At 41.2% G+C, this 24,444-nt stretch overlaps 4 protein-coding genes across 4 annotated transcripts in view; 1 reads left to right on the top strand and 3 right to left on the bottom strand.

Annotated features, from left to right (window-relative positions):
- Window positions 1-2,591, bottom strand: part of LOC104946191 (sodium/hydrogen exchanger 2-like) — an 11,330-nt gene extending 8,739 nt beyond the window's left edge. Inside the window, exons 1-3 of the mRNA XM_010771970.1 lie at window positions 2,339-2,591; window positions 1,525-1,751; window positions 731-784 (exon numbers count right to left, since the gene is read on the bottom strand). Coding sequence (XP_010770272.1) covers window positions 731-784; window positions 1,525-1,751; window positions 2,339-2,591 — 534 coding nt within the window. The remainder of the gene's footprint in view (window positions 1-730; window positions 785-1,524; window positions 1,752-2,338) is intronic.
- Window positions 2,592-4,422: 1,831 nt separating this feature from the next.
- LOC104946185 (uncharacterized) lies at window positions 4,423-7,735 on the bottom strand. The gene is made up of 2 exons (XM_010771965.1): window positions 7,508-7,735; window positions 4,423-5,655 (listed from the first exon to the last, which is right to left on the bottom strand). The coding sequence occupies exons 1-2, from the start codon at window positions 7,665-7,667 to the stop codon at window positions 4,964-4,966; spliced, it is 852 nt and encodes a 283-aa protein (XP_010770267.1). The 5' UTR covers window positions 7,668-7,735; the 3' UTR covers window positions 4,423-4,963.
- Window positions 7,736-9,548: 1,813 nt separating this feature from the next.
- On the bottom strand, window positions 9,549-19,717 carry sh3bgrl (SH3 domain binding glutamate-rich protein like). Its single transcript, XM_010771963.1, has 4 exons — window positions 19,438-19,717; window positions 12,089-12,274; window positions 10,791-10,871; window positions 9,549-10,403 (listed from the first exon to the last, which is right to left on the bottom strand). The coding sequence occupies exons 1-4, from the start codon at window positions 19,480-19,482 to the stop codon at window positions 10,368-10,370; spliced, it is 348 nt and encodes a 115-aa protein (XP_010770265.1). The 5' UTR covers window positions 19,483-19,717; the 3' UTR covers window positions 9,549-10,367.
- An 870-nt stretch (window positions 19,718-20,587) lies between these two features.
- On the top strand, window positions 20,588-23,810 carry hmgn6 (high mobility group nucleosome binding domain 6). The gene is made up of 6 exons (XM_010771964.1): window positions 20,588-20,730; window positions 21,687-21,719; window positions 21,905-21,934; window positions 22,574-22,621; window positions 22,705-22,824; window positions 22,920-23,810. The coding sequence occupies exons 1-6, from the start codon at window positions 20,716-20,718 to the stop codon at window positions 22,965-22,967; spliced, it is 294 nt and encodes a 97-aa protein (XP_010770266.1). The 5' UTR covers window positions 20,588-20,715; the 3' UTR covers window positions 22,968-23,810.
- Window positions 23,811-24,444: the final 634 nt, after the last annotated feature.

Below are 24,444 nucleotides of genomic sequence, written 5' to 3'. Positions count from 1 at the left end.
TGTACCATTTAAAATAAAATAAAAAAGTGCCAGTGATTGACCTCAATCGCTCCTATTCTTCCAATATCCTGATGAAAAATAAAATCTCTCTGTTGCATAGGCCACTGTTTGATCAACGCGAATTGGGTGTGGGTCCTTGTACTCCGAGTCGGGCTAACGTCCACGCTAGCTTCCACGCTAGCTGCTATATGTTTTGCATTGAGGTGATACTTGAGGCTTGATGTGCTGCGGTGATACGCAAATTCCTTTTTGCATAATTTGCAAACAACCGTGCTCTTATCGATGCTTCCATCCGTCCGTTTTTTAAAACAAAATGTCCCATCCACGGGGCCAACCAAAGCGGTCTCATCAGCTTGTTCGTTCATGTTTGACTATTGTTCACTGTGGTTTGTTGTTGTTTGAAGTCGTGAACGTTAGTTGGTGCTCCAGTATAATCGGTACCCCTGAAACTCATCCAGTGAGAAACGTTCCATGGTGCTAAAAATAAGTGCGATTAAAATGCGTTAATTTTTTTAACGCGTTAATTTTTGTGTAATTAATTAATCTTAATTAACGCGTTAAAGTCCCGGCCCTAATAATAAGATGTACTTTGTTGATCCAAAATCGGGAAATTGTGTTGTGATGAAATAAAAATATATACAGTTGCAAGAAAAAGTATGTGAACCCTTTGGAATTACCTGGATTTCTGCATAAGTTGGTCATAAAATTTAGGAAGCCACTGCTGTCCAGAAAAAACATTGCTGCATGTTTGAAGTTTGCAAAAGAGCGCCTGGATGTTCCACAGCACTACTGGCAAAATATTCTGTGGACAGATGAAACCAAAGTTGAGTTGTTTGGAAGGAACACACAACGCTATGTGTGGAGAAAAAAAGGCACAGCACACCAACATCAAAACCTCATCCCAACTGTGAAGTATGGTGGAGGGAGCATCATGGTTTGGGGCTGCTTTGCTGCCTCAGGGCCTGGACAGATTGCCATCATCGACGGAAAAATGAATTCTCAAGTTTATCAAGACATTTTGCTGGAGAACTTAAGGCCATCTGTCCACCAATTGAAGCTCAACAGAAGATGGGTGATGCAACAGGACAACGACCCAAAGCACAGAAGTAAATCAACAACAGAATGGCTTCAACAGAAGAAAATACGCCTTCTGGAGTGGCCCAGTCAGAGTCCTGACCTCAACCCAATTGAGATGCTGTGGCATGACCTCAAGAGAGCGATTCACACCAGACATCAAAAGAATATTGCTGAACTGAAACAGTTTTGTAAAGAGGAATGGTCCAAAATTCCTCCTGACCGTTGTGCAGGTCTGATANCTTGTTGTTCTTTGTTTGAAATACAGTTGCAAGAAAAAGTATGTGAACCCTTTGGAATTACCTGGGCTTCCTAAATTTTATGACCAATTTATGCAGAAATCCAGGTAATTCCAAAGGGTTCACATACTTTTTCTTGCAACTGTATTTCAAACAAAGAACAACAAGCATACTCACAAACATAAACAAATTGAAAACATTGACCGTGTACCAACCAGAGGATGGTGCCAAGATTCTCAAAGAACATCCTCCCTGGCAGGAAGTATCCTGCGTCTAACACAATTGGCGGGAGCAGAAAGAGGAAGAAAGCATCAGCGCTGAGGGTTGGGGGGGCAGAGTGGCGAACGCCATAGATCACTCCTCCAACCAGAAGGCCCACCATGATGAGGAGACAGCTCTCTGGGACCACTGCTGGGACCCGACCTGACCAGTGGAAACCTGGAGGTTAGAGACCGAGAAGGCAAAAGGATGTCATGCTAGTTGGTTTCAACCATATTGTGGATTTTGGAGCTGCAATAATTGTTCTTTCATTACTCTGACTGAAAGCACAAACGTCCAGCTACACCAAAAACTATTAAACATCATATAATTAGCGCACACTGCAAGATAATAATGGGATGCTATTATCTCCCAAATATGAAGACAATATATTTAATTGTAGAAAAACATTTTTGAATAGGGATACTTTTCAGAGTTATTGTCAGAAAATCATTAATTTCAATTAAAAAACACATGACAGTATGAGTATTTCCTTTGTACCTTTATATTATAAAAATAAGACATTTAAACAATGATTATGATATTGGCCAACCACTCGGATTACTCAAAAGGTAGTTGATGGAAACTTAAATATTACTGTTGCTGCATTCCATTATTTATTTCTTTACTTTTAAAAAGTTTGATAATCATAAGTAGTGAATGTTGTTGTGATATTTGCACTGCCTCGTTTAACTTCATCCCACCACCCTTAAAGCTTCTCTTGGCTTTTCACAGACTGTATTAGCCGAAGAGCAATTGAAGCTTACCCAGCTTGGCCAGCGAGGCCAGCATGATCCACAGCACGATTTCAAAGGGAGCCTGCACATGGTGATAGTCTACGCTGAAAACCCTTAGAGCCATGGGAAGATCCACAGACGGGCTGCCATCGCTGCTGTTTAAGCCCAGCGAGGAGGGCAGGTTTTGGGGCTGCAGAGGCTCAGCTCCGGGAGTCAGGGCCAAACATGCGGGCCAAAGCAGACAGGCAAAAAGCAGAGGAGAGAGAGTCCACAGGGCAGCCATCCTGCAGCCATGCTGGGACAACAGGAGAGAGAGACCGGGAGAGAATAGGCAGGGGTTATGGAGATAAAGGGAGGGCAAGCACAACACACACTCACATGTACACCCACACACAAAACAACCTAAACCCAACTCATGCAGTCACTAATGTGCACAGGAATCTCTGAGCTAGCAATGATAGCCAACCATCAGCACAGACCTAAACACACACGCAGAAACACACACACACACACACACACACACACACACACACACACACACACACACACACACACACACACACACACACACACATCTCACACACACACACACACACACACACACACACACACACACACACACACACACACACACACACACACACACACACACACACACACACACAGAAACCCACATACTTGACTATGTGGGGACACAACTTTTTTTGTGGTTTAGAAGGACACTACCACCATCCATACATTACAAATGTCACCCATGTTGTATTTTTCTTCTTTATAGTACCAGTTTGGGTACAAGGTTACAAACGTACACTTAGGCCTAAGGAACCTAATTAATTGACCTTAAGGGAGCCCATTAAAAAGTGGAATCCTCACTTTGCTTTTAGATACTTTGAGAATTTGACATAGCCGGGTAATAATTAATAACATGAATAATGGCTCTGAAGAAGGTTTCTGCTCTGTCTGCTGTGAAATTGGCCTGTTGCCGTAAAGGCCTTCAACCTGAGTAAATCTTATGCATATTATGACAAGGTTATGGTTCTATATTATTTCTTCATAAGCTCACTGTGAGACTGAACAGTGTAAAGTTACAACTCAAGTATAGACTGTAATATCTTATAACATGTGTTGATAAAAGGTCTACACCAGACTTCTAAACATTTGAGTTTGAAGCTGAGCAGCCTCTACAATTCATAGCGTAGACCAGGGGTGTCCAAAGAGGGCCAGATAAGGATAATAACAACTATTATTGTAATATTAACTGCATTTGGGTGCTTTATGTCCAGCTTGAAAACCATAACAGGTTACAAATCAAGCTTAAGCAGGCAAACACACCCAATAAATCATTGGGTTGTTGCTTTGTCAGTTTATGCTGGACCTCACTTTGAGGAGCCTGCAGGACAACTGAAGACTCAACACTCAGCCAAATAATCAGCATGGTGAAAATGTGGAGCCTGCCAAATTGTGCTGCACAGGTCCTCGCTAAAGCACATTAGTGCTCATTGCAGGATTTAATTGGCTAAATCACTTCCATTTACAGTATATGTAGGTTATAAATAGCTTAGTAACATTTCTTTGGTTATTTAAACCTGTTTTTAAAGTCATGAAAGTTTGTTTTTCAAGTAATATCTGCTTACATTGAGATATTCTGAAGGCGTGAAGACACTTTAAATATAATTTCAATTGTGCTTTAGCCAAAGTTTCATAATTTATTTCAGCTGTACCTGAAACGGCCATTTGTCCGTAAAAACCAGCCTTTAATTTTTAGAATTCATTTCAAAGCCTGAATGGGCTATTTTACTTCCAGGTTTATCTATAATGGGTTGCAGGAAGGGCTTATGTAACGAGTTATAAAGTATTATTGACTTTGATTTCTTCACAGCATAATGTTACAGATGATGTGTTATTTGGAAAATCTGACCAAAAGTTATAATATTGTTTTCATTCTTCATACACCTGATATAACATTATTAGACAACAATAACACAAACTAGAAACTTCTAGAAACTAAATAAAAATGTAAATGACTTTTTTTTTAACAAAATCCTTATGTTGACATCTGTTTTTACAAATAATCATACAAATTAGACAGTCATCACATTTTAAATAAGCATTTAATACATGTCATTTGTTTCTAAATATTATTGAGACGCACATCACTTACAAAAGTGAGACATGGCAGCACAATATTGAATTTGAAAATGTTATTCACATTTATACCAGCTAATAAAAACAGCAGAATTAGATACAATTTATTATTTGTAAACTGGTAACTAGTTTTATTTCTATAAATCTATATTTACAAGGCAAGTTCAATGTGCGTTGTAAATCTAAATATATCACTGGATTAGACTTTGCCTTAAAAAACTAAATACACACGCCCTCTTATATGTCAATAAATTCCAATGTGTATCATGGAAAAGTAGGATGCTGCAGTTCTTCAAAGCTGACAGCAGATGGCACATGAGAGCAGGTACATTTGAGACATATTTTATAAAGCAAGTAAACAAAGGTAAACCAAAATAAAAGCATGCATTGATTAACTAAACTGCACTTGTTTGTCATGCTTTAGTTGCGTTTGGGTATATGCAAACTTGGAGGTAAGACAAGCAAAAACGCCCTGTGGAGCGTCACATTTCATTCTTTTGCAGGAGTGATTCATTGCAGATAAGTGCTGTCAGCTTCTGAAATCCTCAGCACTGGGGAGCTGAAGTTGGACGAGCAGGGATTTAAGTTCTGAGTGCTCAGATAACTAATCTTCTTGCCGCCGTCCCCTCCTGGCCCCTGCTCCAGACTGGCCTCCAGTGAGTCCGGGCCTTGAGGCTGGGTCCCAGGCAGAGGAACCAGGCCGTGCAGGAGGCTGTTCCCCAGGTGGGAGTGACATCGAGCCAAGTTGTCAGTCAGATGCTGCATGTACACCTCCTCCAACTGTTTCTCCAGAAGCCCGTTTAGCACCGAGTTAGACATCGGCTCCAACCCTGACCCGGGCAGATCCATGCTGATGTTCACACTGTTGGCCCCCATGACCAGATACCCCTGGTCTGGTATGGAGGCATGGTGGTTGCCTTGTGGCCCCTGTTGGGCTGCCCAACTAACACCTACTCTTTGGTATTGCCAGGAGTCTTCCTTGTGCTGGGGGATAGTGCGCGCCATGTAGGAGATGCGACCGCTGTCGGCCACCTGCAGGTCTGGGTACTGCTCCAGAAGGCTACAGTCCTGTAAGCCCAATGTGAGGTCATGGTCCAGATGGAGGACAGGGGGACACCCAGGGATTGACAGGCCTGCAGGTCCTTGAGGCAACACTTTCAGGCCCTGGAATTGGTTGGGATCTAGTTCATCCTGGTTTAGGGCTGACCAAAGGAAGTAAAATGGTTATTTGGGTATGCTATGGAAGCCAAAAGCGGCCATGTTTCAAATCTTTACTACATCCGATTACCTGTTATAGCAAGTTCCTTTTATTCGTTTTTTTCTAGCTCACAAGTTATACATGTTTGCATCTGTACATTTTGTTTCCCAAAATGACAGGGAACGGTAGAAGTTCAAATATTTTATTTCCTCAATTTCCTGTGATAACAAGTTTTATTGGTTTTCTTTAGAACACTAGTTATTTTCTTTATTATCTCGAAATATAAAATGTAAGATATACGCCTTGGTCTCACAATGAATCTATGAAACATATTTTTTAGCATGGCTGGAAATTATTTTAAGAAAATGATCCTGAATCAGGGAAATAATATGGAGCCCCTAAAGGGATATGAAAAAAAAAAAAACAGAGAGAAAAAAAAAGTCGGGATAACGGGTTAGCATTTCGTGCGCACAAAATACTTTCTGGTGAGCATGAGAAACTTTCTTGTGCTCACTTTTTTTTGTTGAGAAAGTTACCGGTGCGCCAAGGAGGAAGTGAAGTGCACAGGAGACAACCATTTCATTGCAGACTGTTATATTTACGTGGGGAAATGACAGCGCATACATTATTTGAGATATATTTCGTACTCAGACTTCAATTTAAGGACATTTCAGCCAGGGGTGTGTGGTCACTCCAGGAGGCAGCGGGACGTGTAACTCAGAGAAGAGCAGCACCAGCGCTCAAAGAGCTTTTACGCACCGCCTACACTGTGTTTACCTTCATTGAACAGCTATAAAGAGTGACCACAGGCTGTTACCTTTTAACCACACACACCTCTACACACATCAAACTGCCCGATTACTCCCCCTTTTATTAGTTTTATGAAGGAGATGTCCGGTCACCAGGGCGCATGATGGGCGGACTGGGACTAATAATCAGCCCAGGGATCTCATCTCGGGGGGCGGCTAGTGAACTGTCAACGGGGGGGGCCTCACTGCGGGGAAACAGTGGACCTAGTGGACCGATCGGAGTGGGCCGAGTGGCCCGATTGACCCACTTCGGTACCGGCCCATTGGGATTCGTCCCGAACGTCCCGATGGCCAGTCCGCCACTGGCTCTGTGTGTGTGTGTGTGTGTGTGTGTGTGTGTGTGTGTGTGTGTGTGTGTGTGTGTGTGTGTGTGTGTGTGTGTGTGTTCTGAGTATTTTTTCCCTATAAAACAGCTGCGGGCAGCAGGTATTCTGAGAGTCACGGACATTAATTCATAGATCAAAGCAGACTGGTTTACTGACTCTCTTAAACCAATAGCTCTAAACCCCTGGCCGAGATGTCCATAAAATTAAGTCTGAGTTCAAAATATATCTCAAATAATGTATGCACTGTCATTTCCCAACGTAAACCTAACAGTCTGCAATGGAATGGTTGTCTCCTGTGTGTTCCACTTCCTCCTTGGTGCATTGGTAACTTTCTCAACAAAAAAAAGTCAGGATAACGGATTCGTTTCTCGTGCACACAAGAAACGAACCCGTTTTCCTGACTTTACTTTTTTTCTTTCTCACTTTAGGGGCTCCGTAAAATAACACATTACTTAGAAATAAATAAAAATAAGATGTGAAAATAATTAAATGTCCGTTTATGGCTTCCATACAATTTTATTTCATGGTTTGGTGTGACTTATTTGCTATTTAGCATGAAAGCATTAGCAAGAATATATCTGACAAATGAAGCGCATTTTTGTAAAAGGGAAGCAAGTAAAGTAGATTGTGTGAAGTTAACACCAGTACACCACTCACATTATAAACAGTTACACGTAACATTACATTAGACAGTTTGTATGTTTTTAATGAGGCTGTTTACCTGTTTCTGCTGACTCTGCCTGTAGGTCTGTGGAGATAGACTCAGAGAGAATACAGCTTCTGAAGGAATCCGTACAGGGAGTCTGTGATCTCTGTTTCTTGGAGGCAGACTTTTTCTCCTCCTTGTAATGCAGCACTCTGAGAAAACCTTCTGCCAACATGACACAGAGCGACTGTCTTCTTATTTTCTGTCTCTTTCTACCCTTCTCTGTCTCTTGCTCCTTATGGTTGTCAGTCTTAAGTACAAATGGCAAATGTAATGTTCTACTAGCTTGTTTCACTTCTGCAACTGAGAACTGGTGCCTCCACCCACATACTTCCTTTATTAATCTGTAACTGAAAATCACAGGTTAAAGAAAGGAGAACAGCATACTATGGAGAGAACATATATTGTGAACAAACGGGCAGAAGTCGAACAAACAACACAACATCTAAAAATACTCCATTATGAGATGTATTTCTGAAGGCATTTAAAGTATTCTAACTAGTGACTTATATATTATAATGTATTACATTAATACTTTGTTTATAATGGTGTTAATGTAGCATGTTACAGTGGGAAAATTGGAGTTACTTTAGGTAAACATTGGGGTTGGAACCCTTTGAAGAGTACATCTGTGGGGTCGTGATAGCATTCAAATAGTAGGGAAAGAAAAATAAATGTTCTGCTCCACACAACAATACAACTTTTTTGAAAGATATTGGACTGTTTAAGTGAAACCAGCTGAGAAGTTTGACAGACGCTAGCAGACGCTGCTGTTCGCTAAAGGCCTTCTACAATTTTCTTAGAGATGCTTAATTCAACAAAGGGCTGCCAACGAAGCATCATGATTCCAGTTGATACAGACTGTTGTGATTTTCACTCAGCAAAATGTGTATTTTAGTAGGGTTAGACAAAGAATTTAAATGAATGGCACATTCAAACTGTAGACACAATTCATAATAAAAATGAATGTGGAGGTCGGAGTACTTTAATTTCATAGGAATTACAGATGAAGAAAAAGGGGCTGCAGTAGCTCCGTCTGCAGGGAGTATGCTTGGTAACTAAAGGGTCGCCGGTTCAAGTCCAGATTGGATCAAAATACAGAGTGTGGTAGCTGGTAGATGGAGAGGTGCCAGATTGTTTCTGGCCACTGCCCTTGAGCAAGGCATCAACCCCCAACTGCTCCCAAGCGGCGGCACACTGGCAGCCTTTTCGCTCTGCCATTCTCCGTTAGTGCATGTCTATAGTCCTGTTTGAGCATGGGTGTATTTTGGGACTGTGTGCAATTGTAAATAACATCAGAGTTAATAAAGTGATCTTAATAGTTGATTGTGACCATAATACCTGACTTAAATACCCATAAGACCTCAAATTGGGGGTGAAAAAAGTCTCATTGGACCCTTTTTCCGTTGCTGGTGCTGGTTACGGTAAGCGTATAGGCTTAGTTAAATCTACAAAACCTGGATATAAAAACATCAATAAATGCAATACAAGTTGTACCACAAAACTGGAATCCAGGCTCTGATGTTTAAAACCATTATTTTGCAAATGGATAACCAAAAAAGGTCAACATAAATGAAGATGCTCTGATATCAGTTTGAAGGTACGCGTTGTAATGCAATCGTATTCTTGAATATTTAGTATTAGTTCATGTTAACTATGAAATCACAAAAATGTACTGTAGTTAAACCACAACACTTTACCTATTATGTGATTGAGTAATAATAAAACATATTCAAATGGGGAAGTTATTAAAAAAAAAAAAACTGCTGAGAAGCAGTGACAAGACATTCCGGGGAATATCTGTAAAGTGTTGCAACTAAACAAACATAGAATGAACTCAATGAGCGATGACTTCTTCAAAACTAATCCTGCTTTCTCTTACAGTGTTTTTCCTTCTAAAACAATACAATCTGGCATAGCAAATACTTGAATGCCAGCACACAAAGTCAACCCAAATTGAAGTCAAAATATGTTCCTACATAAAATAAATCAGTGTGTTACACAAAGGTTTAAAACTAATTTCATAACAACCACTACAGAGTACCAAAAGTCAGGCTTTTCATTTGAAGTCTTATTTTATTTTATTTTAGAGAACATAATGAAAAACAGGACTACCAACACAAGGTAACACAGGATGCTTATAGCATAACAAAAGCTATCCAGCTCCCCTAAAAACCATTACAACAAATTAAACAAAAAAACTCAGCTTCACATCCTTCTGTTTATGCAGACTTCTAATGTTGGCATAATTTTCAAACAAACATCATCTTGTAGAAAAAAGTCTGCTTTTAAAACAGCATTAAGACATTATAATGTAAATAAAAAGAGAGATTAGGATTGTATAGGAGAACTTTTACAGAAGGTACTGCAGGTTTGGCGATGAGGTGATTGGCAGGAGCATCTCACTCAATGTCAACAGATACCATTTATTCTAATTATTCTAACTAGTTGGGTGAAATAAGTTAGGAAATGTTTTATGGGTAATTTATTTGTTGTCCAAATTATGAATCTATGTTACAATTTAAAAAGTGTGTACATGTTGTTGTGTCTAATGATTTGTTCTTCAAAAATTAAGCTACATCTTCAAGCTTATGGTTGATTGACATGTCATTAGGCCAATAGGCTTAACGGGCTGAGTTAAACTGTAGGAAGCAGAGTGGTTAGTAGATACCCACAATGCTCTGCTTTAGTACCTCCTCTCACTACAACTGATAAGGCACAGCTGAACACAGATTAATAGAAAAAAACAGTGAAATAGATCAAAACAGTCCACATTTTTATACGCCGATTTAAATGTTGCTTCTTCTTTTTTGTCCTGGATCAGTTCCAGGTCCAGGTCTGGGTTCAGGTCTCAGGTAGAAACCACGCAAAGCTGCTACTGCTGGGCTTTCTTTGCTAGAGCCTCGGCCTCCTACAGAGAAAACAGTGGCAGAGACAGAGGGGGAGAAAGGAGAGCGGGTTATATTAAAATGGATGATATTGGTTTATACATCCCCTGCCACGGCACAGAGGAAAACCCCCTCTGTTTCTATGGTAACTGGCACACCTCCCTGCAGTTCCTGTTGCGGCACAGAGGAGGCGCCAGCGTGAAGGAGTGAGGACGCCTGTCTGGGTGTAGGGATATGAGGAACAGATGTATTATGTAATATGTGTGTTTCTGTAAGGACATTACACAGGGTTGGATAAATATATATTTAGGCCGGTAAGCCGGTGTTACAGGAAACACGGCTCTAGGAATGCGGTTCGAATAGCGGACAGATATCAGTGTGTGTGTTTTTTCTTTTCTTCATAAGCTCACCTTGGAGCCCGGGGGAGCGGTCAGACCCAGAAACGCATACACGGCGTTATCCTCTCTGGCATCGAAGAAGGCCTCGTAGTTCTGAGACAGAGGAAGACACGGAGAGAAGTTTTCAAAATGAACATTGATGAGTGGATGAAGTCCAACCTGGGGAATGGTAATGTGAAGCAGGCCTGGGATCAGTGCCTCAGGGTGAGAATCTGGGCGGCAATGCATGAAGAACTCTTTGTGAGAATCAGTCGGGGTTGCGGTATTTGTCCAAGGAAAGGCCTCCGTATTGATTCTGATAGGAGGGTATTGTCTTTGAGAATGTTAGCCACGGTAAACAAGCAAACACATTCACCAGTTTACTGTTTAATTGCTTGCTGTCTCTTTCATTCCTGATCCCTCACTCCTTCTCATTCCTTTGTTTTCACTCCTTTGGCTCCCACACACACACATACCGGTACACACACAAACAGATCTTGATAAAAGGGGCTGTTTTCTTTGTCAGTGACATTTTATAAAGCCCATTCTGCAACTTCACTTACAGTCATCCCACTTATACTTCTGTCATTTTAATGGGAACAAAAGATCACCTGCCAACACAGAGAGAAGGCTGTGTAATTGCCTTTCTCAAGTTTTGTTAACAAAAATACTTTGACATTTTGATAAATACACTCATTTTATTTCCAAGACTGGAAGCGGGTGGAAATGTGTCAACTGCCTCTGTCCAAACAATAGACTATATATAAAAAAGATGTATAAACCCACTGGTTTATAGACTACCACTTCGAAGCTTCGCAGATGGCGTTTTGGTCAGCGGCATATTGTGTTTTTGGGATATCCCAATCTTGTTTTTTGCACCCAGAAGTGACATGAGAGGGTGGAGCAAAATACAACTGATCGTGATATTTTTGGGTGCTCAAAAGGTTGCAGACTGTGGCAAAAGTATCATAAACACATATTCCCGATTCCTACAAGCCGAGAATATGCTCTTAAAATCTTAAAAAAGCGAAACATTTGAATTTTTGATACATCCAAATGAGTTTATCCAACTTATTTTTTGCTAAAATTTACAAAAACAGTGAGGTTCCAGGCCATAAAAAAAAGATATCTGCATGACAATTCTAGTAATTTAATCTATTGTTTATATGAATTTGCTGATTAGTGCAACTTTAAACATATTTAAACCTCAGAATAAGCATTCAAAACCCACCATGCAAGATTTGTGTTTACTGAGAACATGAACTACAGTTCTGTGTGTGACATATTAAATTAGTTCTGTAATTCATCATTCACATGCATGTGTGCCTCACCCCGCAATATTTGCTCTCGTTAAATATCTGTGGGGGGAGAGGGTTCCCCGTGGCCGGCCTAGACTCCTCCGGAACATTCTCTCTCATCCACTTCCTGTTGTCCTCGTTCGCCGCGATGTCACACTCCTCGAATTCGATCTTATTCGCCGCCAGGAAGCCCTTCACATCCTGCTGCTGCTTTTTTATCTGCGTGCGGGGGAGACGAGAGAGGATGACACGGGGGAAGTTGTCAGTTAGACAAGTGTTTACTTTCAGACATATGAGGAAACACAAGGCCCTCTGCTCACCATGCTGTCATCGGTCTGCTGCAAAAAAGTGAGAAATGGTTGCTTGCCACTCTGTTACTAAGTTACCACCCGTTTACTGAGAAGTGAATGATGTGATACAACCAGATAATTGAAGAAGGTGAACTCGGGCAAGGCCAAGCCGAGATGCTTAGTCTTTTATCTGCATGAAAAATGTCAGATAGTGAGGAAGATGGCAACTCCTAAGATTAGACTGCCTTCATCCTCCTCACTTTATAGTAACAAATACAACCATATCAAAAGCATTTGTAACTTACCGCATGCTTTTCATTTTTATAGAATACAGTGAGCTTATTTCCCACAAAGAAACTCTGTTCACACTTCAGAGTTAAGTTCTTTCTTACTATCAAGGATTTCATGTGATTCATTTTGAAGGTTCCCCATTCTTACAAAGGCAGATCTGTGGCATTGGCAAAGCACTTTGTTTAACACTTTATCTAACACCTATTTGTGACACTTTTAAAAGTAGTCTAATCTGCAAAACCACACGCTTGTCATGTAAGAGGATGCAAAACACCAACTGTCACCAACAGGAAGTAAAAAGGTATCAAGAATGACACGATATGGGTTCTCCGTTATTTCTAGGTGTGTCCCAGAGTAACCCACATACAGACAGTAAAAACAGTAAGGCAATTAAAAAAAGCCACAGACTGGATAGAAATGCGTGCTTGTCTGGATGTGTTCTTCCTGCTTCTGCCTCTATCTTTATGGATGTGTGTGTGTTATGAAGTGTATGAAACAGCAGTCCAATGAGATCTCCGTGGGTGTGTGTAAGAGGGAGGATGGCCCTACAAGGCCACACGGAAGCAAGAGCTCCTCCGGGACTTGAGAGGAGGTAACTGGTCAAACACGAGCCAAATAAGGCCTGCTGCACGGAGACACACAACCACCAGCCTCAGCTGCACACACACACACACACACACACACACACACACACACACACACACACACACACACACACACACACACACACACACACACACACACACACACACACACACACACACACACACACACACACACACACACACACACCTAAAACCTCATGGTAAAAGCACAACAAGGTTCTCTGGTTTATAATCAATTTATTGTCTTCTTGTCAGTCCAGACACCTCCACGTCATGGCTCCTCCCGCTTTATGTTGCAGAAGAGACAGGTGGATGAGTTAATATTCAGCTGAAACAACACTAAAGCATGGAAATGAGGGAGCTGACGTTGCTGGCAGATTAGCCTTGGTGCAGTTTGAATCGTTTAGTTGCACTCCCTTGGCCAAAGTCCTAAAACAAGCTCTTTGTCCACCTGCTCTGTAAACCATCGCGGGACGGAGCAACAGAGTAGGACGTCAAGAGTTTAGAATCACTTTCACTGGCTTTCTCTGAACACAGACAATCATCTCTTTTTCCATTTTGTACACATGACGTTGGTACCCAAAACAACAATAAACTGACTATCCTCAAAAGACAAGCAAAACGGTTCCACTTTCTCCCTTTTCCTTTCTTTGTGTGCACTCTGGCCATTGCCCTGAAAGCCTGGATTGTTGCCAAGTAAAATGAATTTGTAGGGCGAGCTGGCCCCTAACTGTAATTGCACAGTGAGAGTTCCCAGCTTTGCCCCCTACTCCCTTGTGAATGGCTCTCTGGTGTCTTAGGTTAAGCCCTTGGTGATTTTGAATATGGAAGAAGACTTAAGCCTTCCACTGTCTTTGGGTGTGTCAATAAACAACTAATCTTCTCCTGTTGCCCTGTATTAGTCACTCCTTATCCCTCTTTCTGGAATGCTAGAAGAAGAAAAAAAGAGAGTGAGGGAGATGAGCCAGGTTGGTGTTTCCATTTACTTGTCCAGCTAATTTCAGGTGGACTTTTGCAATGTCACAAAAAAGAAATGCAAATTCAGCATGTTTACAAAACTGTTTTGGAGCACATAACCTTGGCTATGCAAAGCGTTTTTTCGTCAGCAGTTGTCCGAAACAAAACAAGGCATGTAATATTGGCCATGTTTGATGATCTCCAGGGCAAAGACAAATTGATTGAAACCACTGATCAATCATGTTAGGTCAATGTCGCTCCATCAGAACTTAAAAGGTGTTTAAAAATGTGGTTAAACAAATTAACACATCTTTAAAAAGTGACAGAAAAAAAACTGAGACGAGCTTAAAAAGCCCTTTGAGGAAGTTTTTTTGAATGTTTCCATTTCCAAAGGCAGAGCCTGTAGGCATCAGGTTTCTATTTACTGAATCCATGCTCACAATATCTAAATGGCTTGCCCTGGTATGCAAATATATACTGATATTGAGTACACTGTGTCTCTGTGGTGTAGGTTTTGTTTGGCATGGAACCATCAGAAACCCTTCTGTGTTTGCCATGCTAGCCAGGCTCTGTGGATGGCAATGGTTGGTCAGTAGGCTACTTTGATCCAGAATGCTCAACAACCGTAGATTGCCATTACATTTGATAATAAATAAATGAACAATTCCTCAATTCCTCAATACAGTTACTATTCAAAATGAGTAATTAAACATCAGTAAGAAAAAGGTAATAGATATTGTTGCAGTTAAACATATCTATTGTTGCATGGATCCTTATCCTAGTAGGCAAACAAACAAAGAACACAGATCTGAAGAGGAAATCTGCTGCACACGTTCTTTGGTTTAAATTCCACATTGTCATCGTCATCGTCATCATCATCATCATCATGATCATGATTAAAAACTGAGGGTTAGGCTAGGTTTCTTTTACAGGAACAAGTCCTGTTTCTCACTTGAAGCCAGGAAAAGGCTAGTCACTGTGACCTTTTTACCTGTACTGGACTATGGTGATCTGATCTATATGAATGCACCTGCCAATTGCCTGGTCAAGTTAGATGCTGCGGTTCACAGCGCACTGAGATTGGTGACACTGTAAAGCATTAACCCATCACTGTACCCTGTATGCAAGGGCTGGTTTGCCTTCGCTAACTGTACGGAGGCTCAGCCACCGGTACATTTTCATATACAAAGCCATGTTAGGGAAACTTCCATCCTACATCTACTCCCTGATCTTACGATGAATTGTAAGGGGCTACTGCCTGAGATCGAATGCTTTGATTTTATTAAATGTGCCAACTGCTAGGACTATCTTAGGGAAGATAGCTTTTAGATGCGCAGCTCCGCTAACTTGGAACAGTCTGCAAAAGGAATGGAAGCTGAGGAATTTGGTTCCACTAAATGTTTTTGAAGCAAGGATAGATGCTATCCAATCGGAAACTGTTGGAACCTGTAAATGTTACTAGCTATGTAAACTGTAGTCGCTGTAAAAGTATGTCCTTTTTTTCTGTTATGTTTATATGTATTCATGTGGAACCTACTTGCAGCAGGTCACCCTTGAAAAAGAGATCAATGACCTCAATGGGATTCACCTGCATAAATAAAGGTTTGAAATGAAATGAAATGAAATCATCATCCTCATCATCATCATCATGTGAGCTGTGGCAGGGCCATGAGATCAGCTCGGGAGTTGATAAATCCCTGTATAAATAGTAGAACTCTGGCTTTAACAGCTGCCAGACAATGGCAGGCATTGATTGGATGCACTGTATCTACAGCACAGGCTTGGATCAATACAGTGGAGACTGATTCAATCAGCTTTGTCGACCATGGAATGGGGCAGTGTTTCCGCCAGACCAGGGCGTCACTCCATGTGCAAATCAGTTACACATAAAGGAAAAGAGACTTAAACTTAATTTATCAAGCATTCTTTGCAGACAAAATGACTTTTCTAATGACATTGGCATGAGTGTCCAATGTTTTAATGTGGGAAAATCTACTTTCTTGTTTCAGGAAACACGATTCAACTCCAGGCAAGGCTGTTTGGTAGGGATAAAGGTTTTGTCTTGATTATATCAAGATCAACGCTCAGTGGAATTTAAGCAGCAACAGAAGCCTCCACCCAATCTAGAGCACAGGCAGCATTACAACATTATTACAAAAGAGCCTTACACTGTTGCTTTGGCTGGTTTTCCTTAACTGCTAAAAGGCAAGAAAATAACACTTTATACAGACTAACAGACTCACTGACTAAAGCCTGACTTACAGGCCCTGATGTCATCAGTACAGTGGAAGAAGAACAGTAAATCTTTAACAGAGCGCAGTAGAGTTGGGCATAAACAATGCTTTATAGCCATAAAAAGCTGTTACCGTTTCTTAGTACATTTATCGTGGCAATGAGGAAATTTGTGTTGCTGCGGCACATAAAGGGAAATGGAGCAGTAAATATGTTCTGGTGATGGCAAAGGTTTTTGGCTCTTTTCCATTAGTGCTCCACAGTTGAGATGCATTGGTACATGTGAGTATTTACATATTGTTATTCAAACATGGCCTCAATGTAACCTAATGCCCTGTTTTAACTGTGTGGTACACCTGTGCTCGGACTCACTAAAAGTACCAGGTGCTTTTCTTCAGTATAGGTGGGGTGATCAGCTGATTGCTAAAGTGATGCCGCTCGAAACTGCTGTGACATCATTTTGAACACTTCACTAGATACATTATATAATTTCTATTGGGCCAAGTGAAAAATAAAAGTTGCATTCGCTATTGATGGTAGCTTGGCTAATTACAAGTTGCGGGTTTGTGCAGGATGTCCCGTGTTGCCTTGGTGATGAGTTTCTGACCAATCAGTGGTTTGCTCTTACTTCTAGTATCGGTTAAGCTAGCTTGGACTTTAAATGCGCAGCAGTTCTTATCCACATCTGAGCTGAACTGTTCCATGCAGTTAAAATGCAGCATATGAAGCAGATACCATGCATGCCCTTATCTTTACAAAGCCATTGACGGTAACCCTAGAAGTCTCTCTGGAGAATTCACAGCGAGTCACAACACCATTTCTCCTGGTGACTCAAAAGTTCTGCTTCTCATTACATAATTATTTCCAAAAATGCAGCATCAAAGCTTCACAAAGATAGCATATTCCAGGAATATGAAATTGGACTGACCTGATATATTAACCATTGATACAAAGCGGAAATGTTGAGGTGCAATCATGTTGACAGAACTCGTCTAACTTCTTTATTTTCTGTAATTTCCATACTGTACTTCTGTCTATTAAACCTATGTGCGTTAGAACACACCCTCTTCAAATCAGCTTTGGTTGTCTTGTATTAGAAATGTAATCAATTAAACCTTAAAACACTACGTTTGGCTGTTATATGGATCCTTTTCTGCTTAAAATCAATACCAACAATGGATAAAAAAAATACACTGACATTGAACCGAACTTTATATCTTCGGAAAATACAAATCTGCCTGAATAATGCTGACTTTTTTTTAACTTGTCAAGGGCTAAATCTGATACTTCCCTCTGGCAAATTTTACACTGTGTCTCTCTGTGACCTGCAATCATTTCCTCAGTGGAGCGAAGACTTTGAACGTAGCTTTTTGAAATACTCCTACTTGTCTGTTTTGGCTCTTGTTCCATTCACATGCCGAACTACATTGAAGTGATTCATGTATCAGCACACTGGTAGATAGTGGAATGCAATCACATTGTTTTGCTTTTTTGCTAGTCTGAATACCTCTTTTTAATGGACCAAATCAAAATCAGGCATTGCATTGAGAGAGATAATAATATAAAGACTGTATTTAAATCAGACATGGAGTAATTAAAATAAACTCTACAAAGTGACAGCATATCCTATATCTATGTTGGACCTACGAAATATGTCATCAGAGCAAAGTCACAATCTTTTTATGGCACTTTACTTTAATCAGTAATGCTATTGTTTTTTTGCCAACTCTAAAAGAAGATCTGGAGAGGAAGATATGAGTGTGTTTCTCTTCATCTTTTACAAGGACATAAATATGTCCAGTTGTTCTAAGACTCTACTTAACACAGATCAATGAGAGGTAATGCCTTTTTCCCAGACAGGCTCCATCACAGCGATGCGTCCCTGAGACCGCTCTGGCTTTACAGGAAGCTCCCGTCCTGTAAGGCTGATGTTGCTGCTGCTGAACTTTTGCAAATGTAATTTACTGTAAGGGCAATAAAGTCGCTCAGAGCTGTCCAACTGAAAACTGGCTTCATGCTTGATTACTTCCTCTGAATGTGAGCTGCAAAGACAAGCTGCCCAATGAGGGTAAATCATCCTGAATGTAACCTCACAGACTTTTAACTAAGTGATTTGGATCGAAAGGCTGTTATATCTTATATATATATAAATATATATTATATAGCCATTTCCATCACTTTTTACTTTGCACTATGACCGCACTAATCTGCTGCTAATAATATTGCTGATTAAGATAAGAATTGTTGTGTTAGCTGTGGGAGAAAAAAAATGCAAGAATAGACTAAATGTGTGCACTATTATAGTAGGATAGGGCCATTTACTACACTTTTATAGTAGTAAAGTAGCCAATTCCTACAAATCAAGACCTCCAACAAGTCCTAAATAGAGCTTAAGTGTCCTGGGCTGCAGCTGCATGTTTTAAGAAGTGGCCCTGGGGAATTGCATCACTGTCATTCCTCTCCACTCTGGAATAAACTTGCAATATTGAAGCTGATGGGGCTGCAGGACAGTGAATGCGACATATATGTATGTGTGTCCTCCGATCAGACACACAGACTGTGAACCAGCCTATCCTGGTATCAGGGGACTGGACAGGACCTTTTAAGTACATTTTATGGATTTGTAACTGCATGCCATTCCTGTTTGTCAGCCTGCTTTCAGCTGCAAAAACCCAGAGCTGTGAATTCAGTAAACCCTGTGAAAAACAGCGAGAGGTTTTCTCTATTCAGTTAGCAGCATCAAACTTCCTCTTTGTCTCTTTCTCTGTGACAAAGTTAAAGGGGGAACAAGAGAGAGAGGTGGAAAGCCCATCTGTGTTCAAAATTTGGCAGCATGAGGAGTCAGACCACTCCAGATGGAGAGGATGACAGCTGCATGGACATTAATAAGTGAGCTCAATAAAAGTTTAGCTGCCTTTTCTATTGTCTAACAAGCACTGGATGCTGCAGGTGAATCCAGCTGAAACAGCACATTTATAAAAGCAATGCTAGTATTATAATGCCTTACCGAAGTGGATCCGGAGGACGATGCTATGTACACTTTGATCACCATGGTAAATCCCTGGTGCTGCTGACACGAGTCCGGTTAGCAGCGGTTGGTTGATCCTGCTCCTCGCAGAAACTTTGCAGGCGGATTGATCGACGACGGGGACAAAAAAATAACAACAACAAACTTCCCCGTGTGAAATGCTGTGTGTCTGATGAAGGCAGCGCAGGCTATCTGCGCAAATGCTCCTGGTCTCAGCACTGGATGGAGCTTCGCATTCCTCCTCCGCCTCTACTGTGCCTCCCCGCCCCTTCTAGTCCCTCTCTCTCTCTCTGTGTGGAGCAAGAACACGCACTCTGAGACGCGTTCACGCACACGCAGGGGGGCAACGGGCCTATCATTATGGCAAGACAAAAGGGTTATATTGTCTGAATATTTCAGTACCGACCCCATTGTCTGCAAGCCAGACATTATTGGCTATTGTCCCTTTTTTAACCGTGCACGTGTGCCCAGTTGCACGTGTACTATTAAGTCGTGTTAATAGGTGGATGTTATGTCAATAACAACATGACATCTGCAGTGATTTTGAGCACTTTCTGGGTGCTTTAGTGTAGCAGCACAGCCTTCTTAATGTCCTTCTCGAGCAGCCATAACATTAGACGGGCTTTGTGGGCCCCCTGCAGGCGTCACAGGCAGACGTCGCGAGGCTTTTCTCTGAAACGAATTTAGGAAAGCCGACTGACAAACAAAAAAAAATGTGTCGAAGAGGAGTGGGCGCCATATTGGACTCAAACACCAAGTGAATTTGAGGTGAATTTTCTCCTCGCTGACCGCAGCAGATGTGAGGGGTAGTTTTAAGATAAGCCAGCGGGGATGAATGGCTTACACTCGGGCATGTTGCCTGCCGAGGGGGCATGTATGGCGGGGCGGACAGATTCTCTGCCAGGCCTCTTTTCTTACTGTAATTGAACACACTCGTATGGTGGCAATATGTCCTTTCATTCTTGCAGGCTTCCTCCCTTCTCTCCCTGCAAGAAGCCATTCGCGCAGACCTCAGAACATCGCCGGCTCCAAAATTCCAAGTGTTCTGCAGCCCCGAATGGCGTCACTTGATTGGCTGAGAGCCTATCAATCATGCCCTTAGCCGCACCCCTCCCCCCATTCAACCACTCGCCTCTCTTTTCCAGTGTGTTTACTACACTGCCGAGCATAAGGGAGACACTCGTCTTCACATGCACTGAACCCACTGAGAAAAACAGTTTTTAGTTGTATTTGTAAGAAAACCTCCAAGAGATCAACATGCCCAAGAGAAAGGTACGTATTCTGAAAATAATAAAAATAGTTTGAGGGGTATATCAGCTTTTAAGGCATTGCAAACGATTATGAAGACAGCCCTCTGAGACATTACTTAATTATAACGTAATGTATATCCGTTTTTGCTCGCTGTTAATTTTTGCCTATTTTCTAGACATAATGTACATTTTTTATGCGTTAGAATGAATATTTTCCCGCTGGGACCCGGCCTTTAAAACGCGTATTCTCGTTAGAACCGCTGTCCTTTGGGGAGTCAGAAGTCTCTTTCGGTCTCCATGCAGTTAAAGCACAAGCAGCAGCCATGCTTTGCAGCTCTTGTCCACCTTCGTCGCCGACCTACCGAGAACAAACGCTTCACTTATCGCCAATTCGCCACCAAACCGGCGAAAAGTGGCACCAGAAAATGCTTTTGTGCCTTTACTTTGCATTTTGGCCACAAAAACAAACACTCGCCGTCGCGTTTCGATAACATTGTATATTTTCTCTCTTTGTTCATGGTCCCAAATGGCTGCAATGACGTGGCTCTGTCGCGAGGGGGCGCGCGTGAGCCGCGAGCAGGTCCCTCCCCCTTCTCAAAGACTCCCGCGCCAGCTTTCAAATCTGAGCTTCATGCATTGAATGAGAGAAATATATGGGGGAGAGAGAGGGAGAAACAGGGCCTGGGCCCTCAAAATATGGCTCAAGAGACCCACATGGCTGAGCTCTCATAGCAGAATACTGAAATCATGCATTACCTCCACATTCATGGGCTGTAAGCCTTTAAAATGACCTATATTTCACATAAAATTTTGTTTTCGCATGAAACCAAAAAGTTTTTTCGGCAGCTCTGTAATTATCGGCAATATGTGCTTAAAGTCTTTAACAACTGTTTCTTGTTAGTTTAAACCCCATTTGTTGCCATAATAATGCTATTTAATTTGTATTAGATTTTAACCTGTTGTATTTGTGTTTTTCAGGCAACGGTAACAGACGGAGGCGAGAGGGATGAGGTAAGGAGGGGTACACCTAAATTAAACCTCATACATGTGATTAAAATTGAATTTGTATGGTTATTTGGTAATTGGGGGGTCATTATCAGGAATAAAGCACTAGTATTGCATTTAAATGTGTGTTTCCTGAATACAGTCAAAGTCACAATAAAAGATCCATAATAATAGTCTTTGTTCTGTTTCAGCCTCAGAGGAGATCAGCTCGGCTATCAGCGGTAAGAAGGCACTCATACAAAGTCAACTAACTAATTTACATGAACAAATTCAGTTAGAAAACATGGTATTCAGGGGAAATGCTCAAAATGAGTAAAACATTTATATTTTGCTCCAAAAGAATCAAAACAGCTAAAGCAATGGCTTTCTTTTCATAATGTGCACAATTTTGATTCCTACCCATACCAAAATAAAAAAATATGCAATTTTTACATAATTAAGCCAAATAATTAGTCATGAGTATGTAAGTCGTTAATGAGGTAGAAATAAAGTGATCAGAAGTCCCTTAGAGCTAAAACAATGCTTTATTATACAAAATAAACATAATTTAGAAAGTCATTTTGGTAGTAAAACTTACAGGGCTGTTAGAGTACACACTAAACACCAATATTGTGTATAATCTCAGACTAATTACTTTTAGGAACTTGACATTGCATAAGTTCCCTAATAAACGCAGTTAGGATCAGGCATATTAATGTAAAAACAGTTTAAACATCTAAAGGGAATATTTTAAGCCTATATTCCTATTCATCCCCCAAAAAGTTAAGTGTCATGGTAGCCTTAGTCTTCTAGTATCTTAAAAAATATTATTTTGCAAAGAATGTGTAGCCATTACTTGATCCCTTTTCCTTTCATCACAGAGACCGAACGCTCCCAAGGTGGAACCAAAGGTTAAGAAGGCAGCAAAGGTAAGAGATGCTAGCCTTGATCCGGAATTAACATGTATATAAAAAACTGACTGCTAACCAGGTGTCTTGTGTTGCCCCTGCAGAAAGAAAAGGCTGTGAACGATAAGAAGGAGGACAAGAAGACCAAGAAGGCGAAGGAGAACGCAGAGGCCGAGGCAAACGAGGAAAACCACTCTGAGAACGGAGACGCCAAGACCAACGAGGTACGAGGACTCAGAAAAACATCCGTTAGTTTATACTGACACTAACAGTAACGATTTGAAATGGCTCAAAGTTTTAAACTTGTTCTGTCTTACAGGAGGAGGCAGCTCCCGAGGAGGCCAAGGAGGAGGCCAAGTCCGAGTAGCACCACTGCCCAAACTTCTCCTCCTCTAAAAGCCCCCCCCTCTCCCATCCCCTGAATCCCCCAGCCANTCTCTCACACGGTTTCCCTCCAAGGCGTATTGTTAACAGAGGAATATTTTTATCAATGATTTTATAAGTATCCGTACAGATTTTTAGCACAAAAAGCAAAGCTGATTATGGAGCGCCTTGCAGATTTGCAGTGGTCATATCATGTGTCTGCAAGCAAGATGAACACACTAAAATCTTTTTTAAATGGCATTTCATGATTGTTGAAGGCTTGTTTGGTGTAGAAAGTGCGTCCCTGCCGGATTGGCTATGTCGTGAGTTGTGTATTCCTGTGTTTCTCCTCCCTCTCCCGATCTCTCCTCACCCTCCCTCTTCTCCCGCCACAGATTAGACCTTCCTCCCTCTACAGTTCAACCTTTTATCCATGTTTTATTAACGGTTCAGCCATGTTAAAGTGGGTGATTCTTTTAGACCTCTAATGTGCAGTGAGTTCCCTTTTGCTTCTGTCTGTTTTCTTTTTTGTTGTTTTTTTTTTTTCATTGAAATTGTGTTTTAAAAAAAAAAGCGTGTTGAAGCGTGTTGTCCATAAGAAAGAGGAAGACGAACATGTGAAACATTCCGGGAACAGTGATGGCCTCCGACCTGTCTCCTAGACGACACTGCGTGCGGAAACAGCTCCTGCTCCATCCACGCTGTCATGTCAGCTTTTCTAAAACACTCTGGTTTTTTTAAACGATCGAATTTGGAAACCCTCTCTGACAAAATGCAGGTGTCTGGTCCCTCTCTTATGTTCTGAAATTCTCTTAATAAAAACGAGTCCTGGGAATTTTCCTCGATATCATGTGTCTTGAGTTTCTTTCTTCAGAAGATTCAAATCGATTGAAGTTTGTTTCAAAATCAACAGATAGACCATACAAAAAGTAACAAAGGTTTCTTTGTAACCCTTTGAAGTCCACTTCAGGCTCTTACTTAAACTCCTGTGATTTGTAAGTAAATGTATCATCTTAAAATTAAATTATAATGCTACATTGTAGCTTTAAAACTGCACTTCTAGTTACATTTTAATGCACTCCATTATTAAGCAAATGTAAGAGCTTTTCGGTGTTAATCTGCATGCAGACATTTAAATTAGACCTTTAATACATGCAAAACAGGATTCAGACGGCAGCTGTGACCTGACAAAATGAAACATGCTTGTACTGCAATGTAACCGTAGACCACCTTGCTTTGACACAGCTGCTGCGGGATACAGATTCTTAAACGTGGCATTTAGCGTTGTCTAATTCAACAGTGGAAGTTGTTGATCCTCCAAACTCGCTGTAGGTTTAGCTGAGGATTCAAACAACCAGGATGTATCCCACAAATATGTTGCTACAGATCCATGAAGAAGGCAGGTCAGGAAAAAGTCAGGTTGGGACACTATTCTAATACTACGCGTCCTCCTGGGACACTTAGCTTCCCCTTTCTCCACC

This window comes from Notothenia coriiceps, unplaced genomic scaffold (assembly GCF_000735185.1).
Source record: "Notothenia coriiceps isolate Sejong01 unplaced genomic scaffold, NC01 NC01_scaffold00010734, whole genome shotgun sequence".
Taxonomy (NCBI): Eukaryota; Metazoa; Chordata; class Actinopteri; order Perciformes; family Nototheniidae; genus Notothenia; species Notothenia coriiceps.
This window is presented reverse-complemented; position numbering and strand designations above follow the sequence as displayed.

Excerpts from the sequence above, each read along its gene's own strand:
- LOC104946185 (XM_010771965.1), bottom strand. The coding sequence starts at position 7,667 with ATGTTGGCAGAAGGTTTTCTCAGAGTGCTGCATTACAAGGAGGAGAAA. Across the intron at positions 5,656-7,507 it reads GGCAGAGTCAGCAGAAACAG|CCCTAAACCAGGATGAACTA; the intron begins GTAAACAGCCTC and ends TCCTTTGGTCAG.
- sh3bgrl (XM_010771963.1), bottom strand. The coding sequence starts at position 19,482 with ATGGTGATCAAAGTGTACATAGCATCGTCCTCCGGATCCACTTCG. Across the intron at positions 12,275-19,437 it reads CGTCCTCCGGATCCACTTCG|ATAAAAAAGCAGCAGCAGGA; the intron begins GTAAGGCATTAT and ends CCCCGCACGCAG. Across the intron at positions 10,404-10,790 it reads CCGCTCCCCCGGGCTCCAAG|GAGGCCGAGGCTCTAGCAAA; the intron begins GTGAGCTTATGA and ends TTTTCTCTGTAG.
- hmgn6 (XM_010771964.1), top strand. Across the intron at positions 21,935-22,573 it reads GATCAGCTCGGCTATCAGCG|AGACCGAACGCTCCCAAGGT; the intron begins GTAAGAAGGCAC and ends CTTTCATCACAG. Across the intron at positions 22,622-22,704 it reads AGGTTAAGAAGGCAGCAAAG|AAAGAAAAGGCTGTGAACGA; the intron begins GTAAGAGATGCT and ends TTGCCCCTGCAG.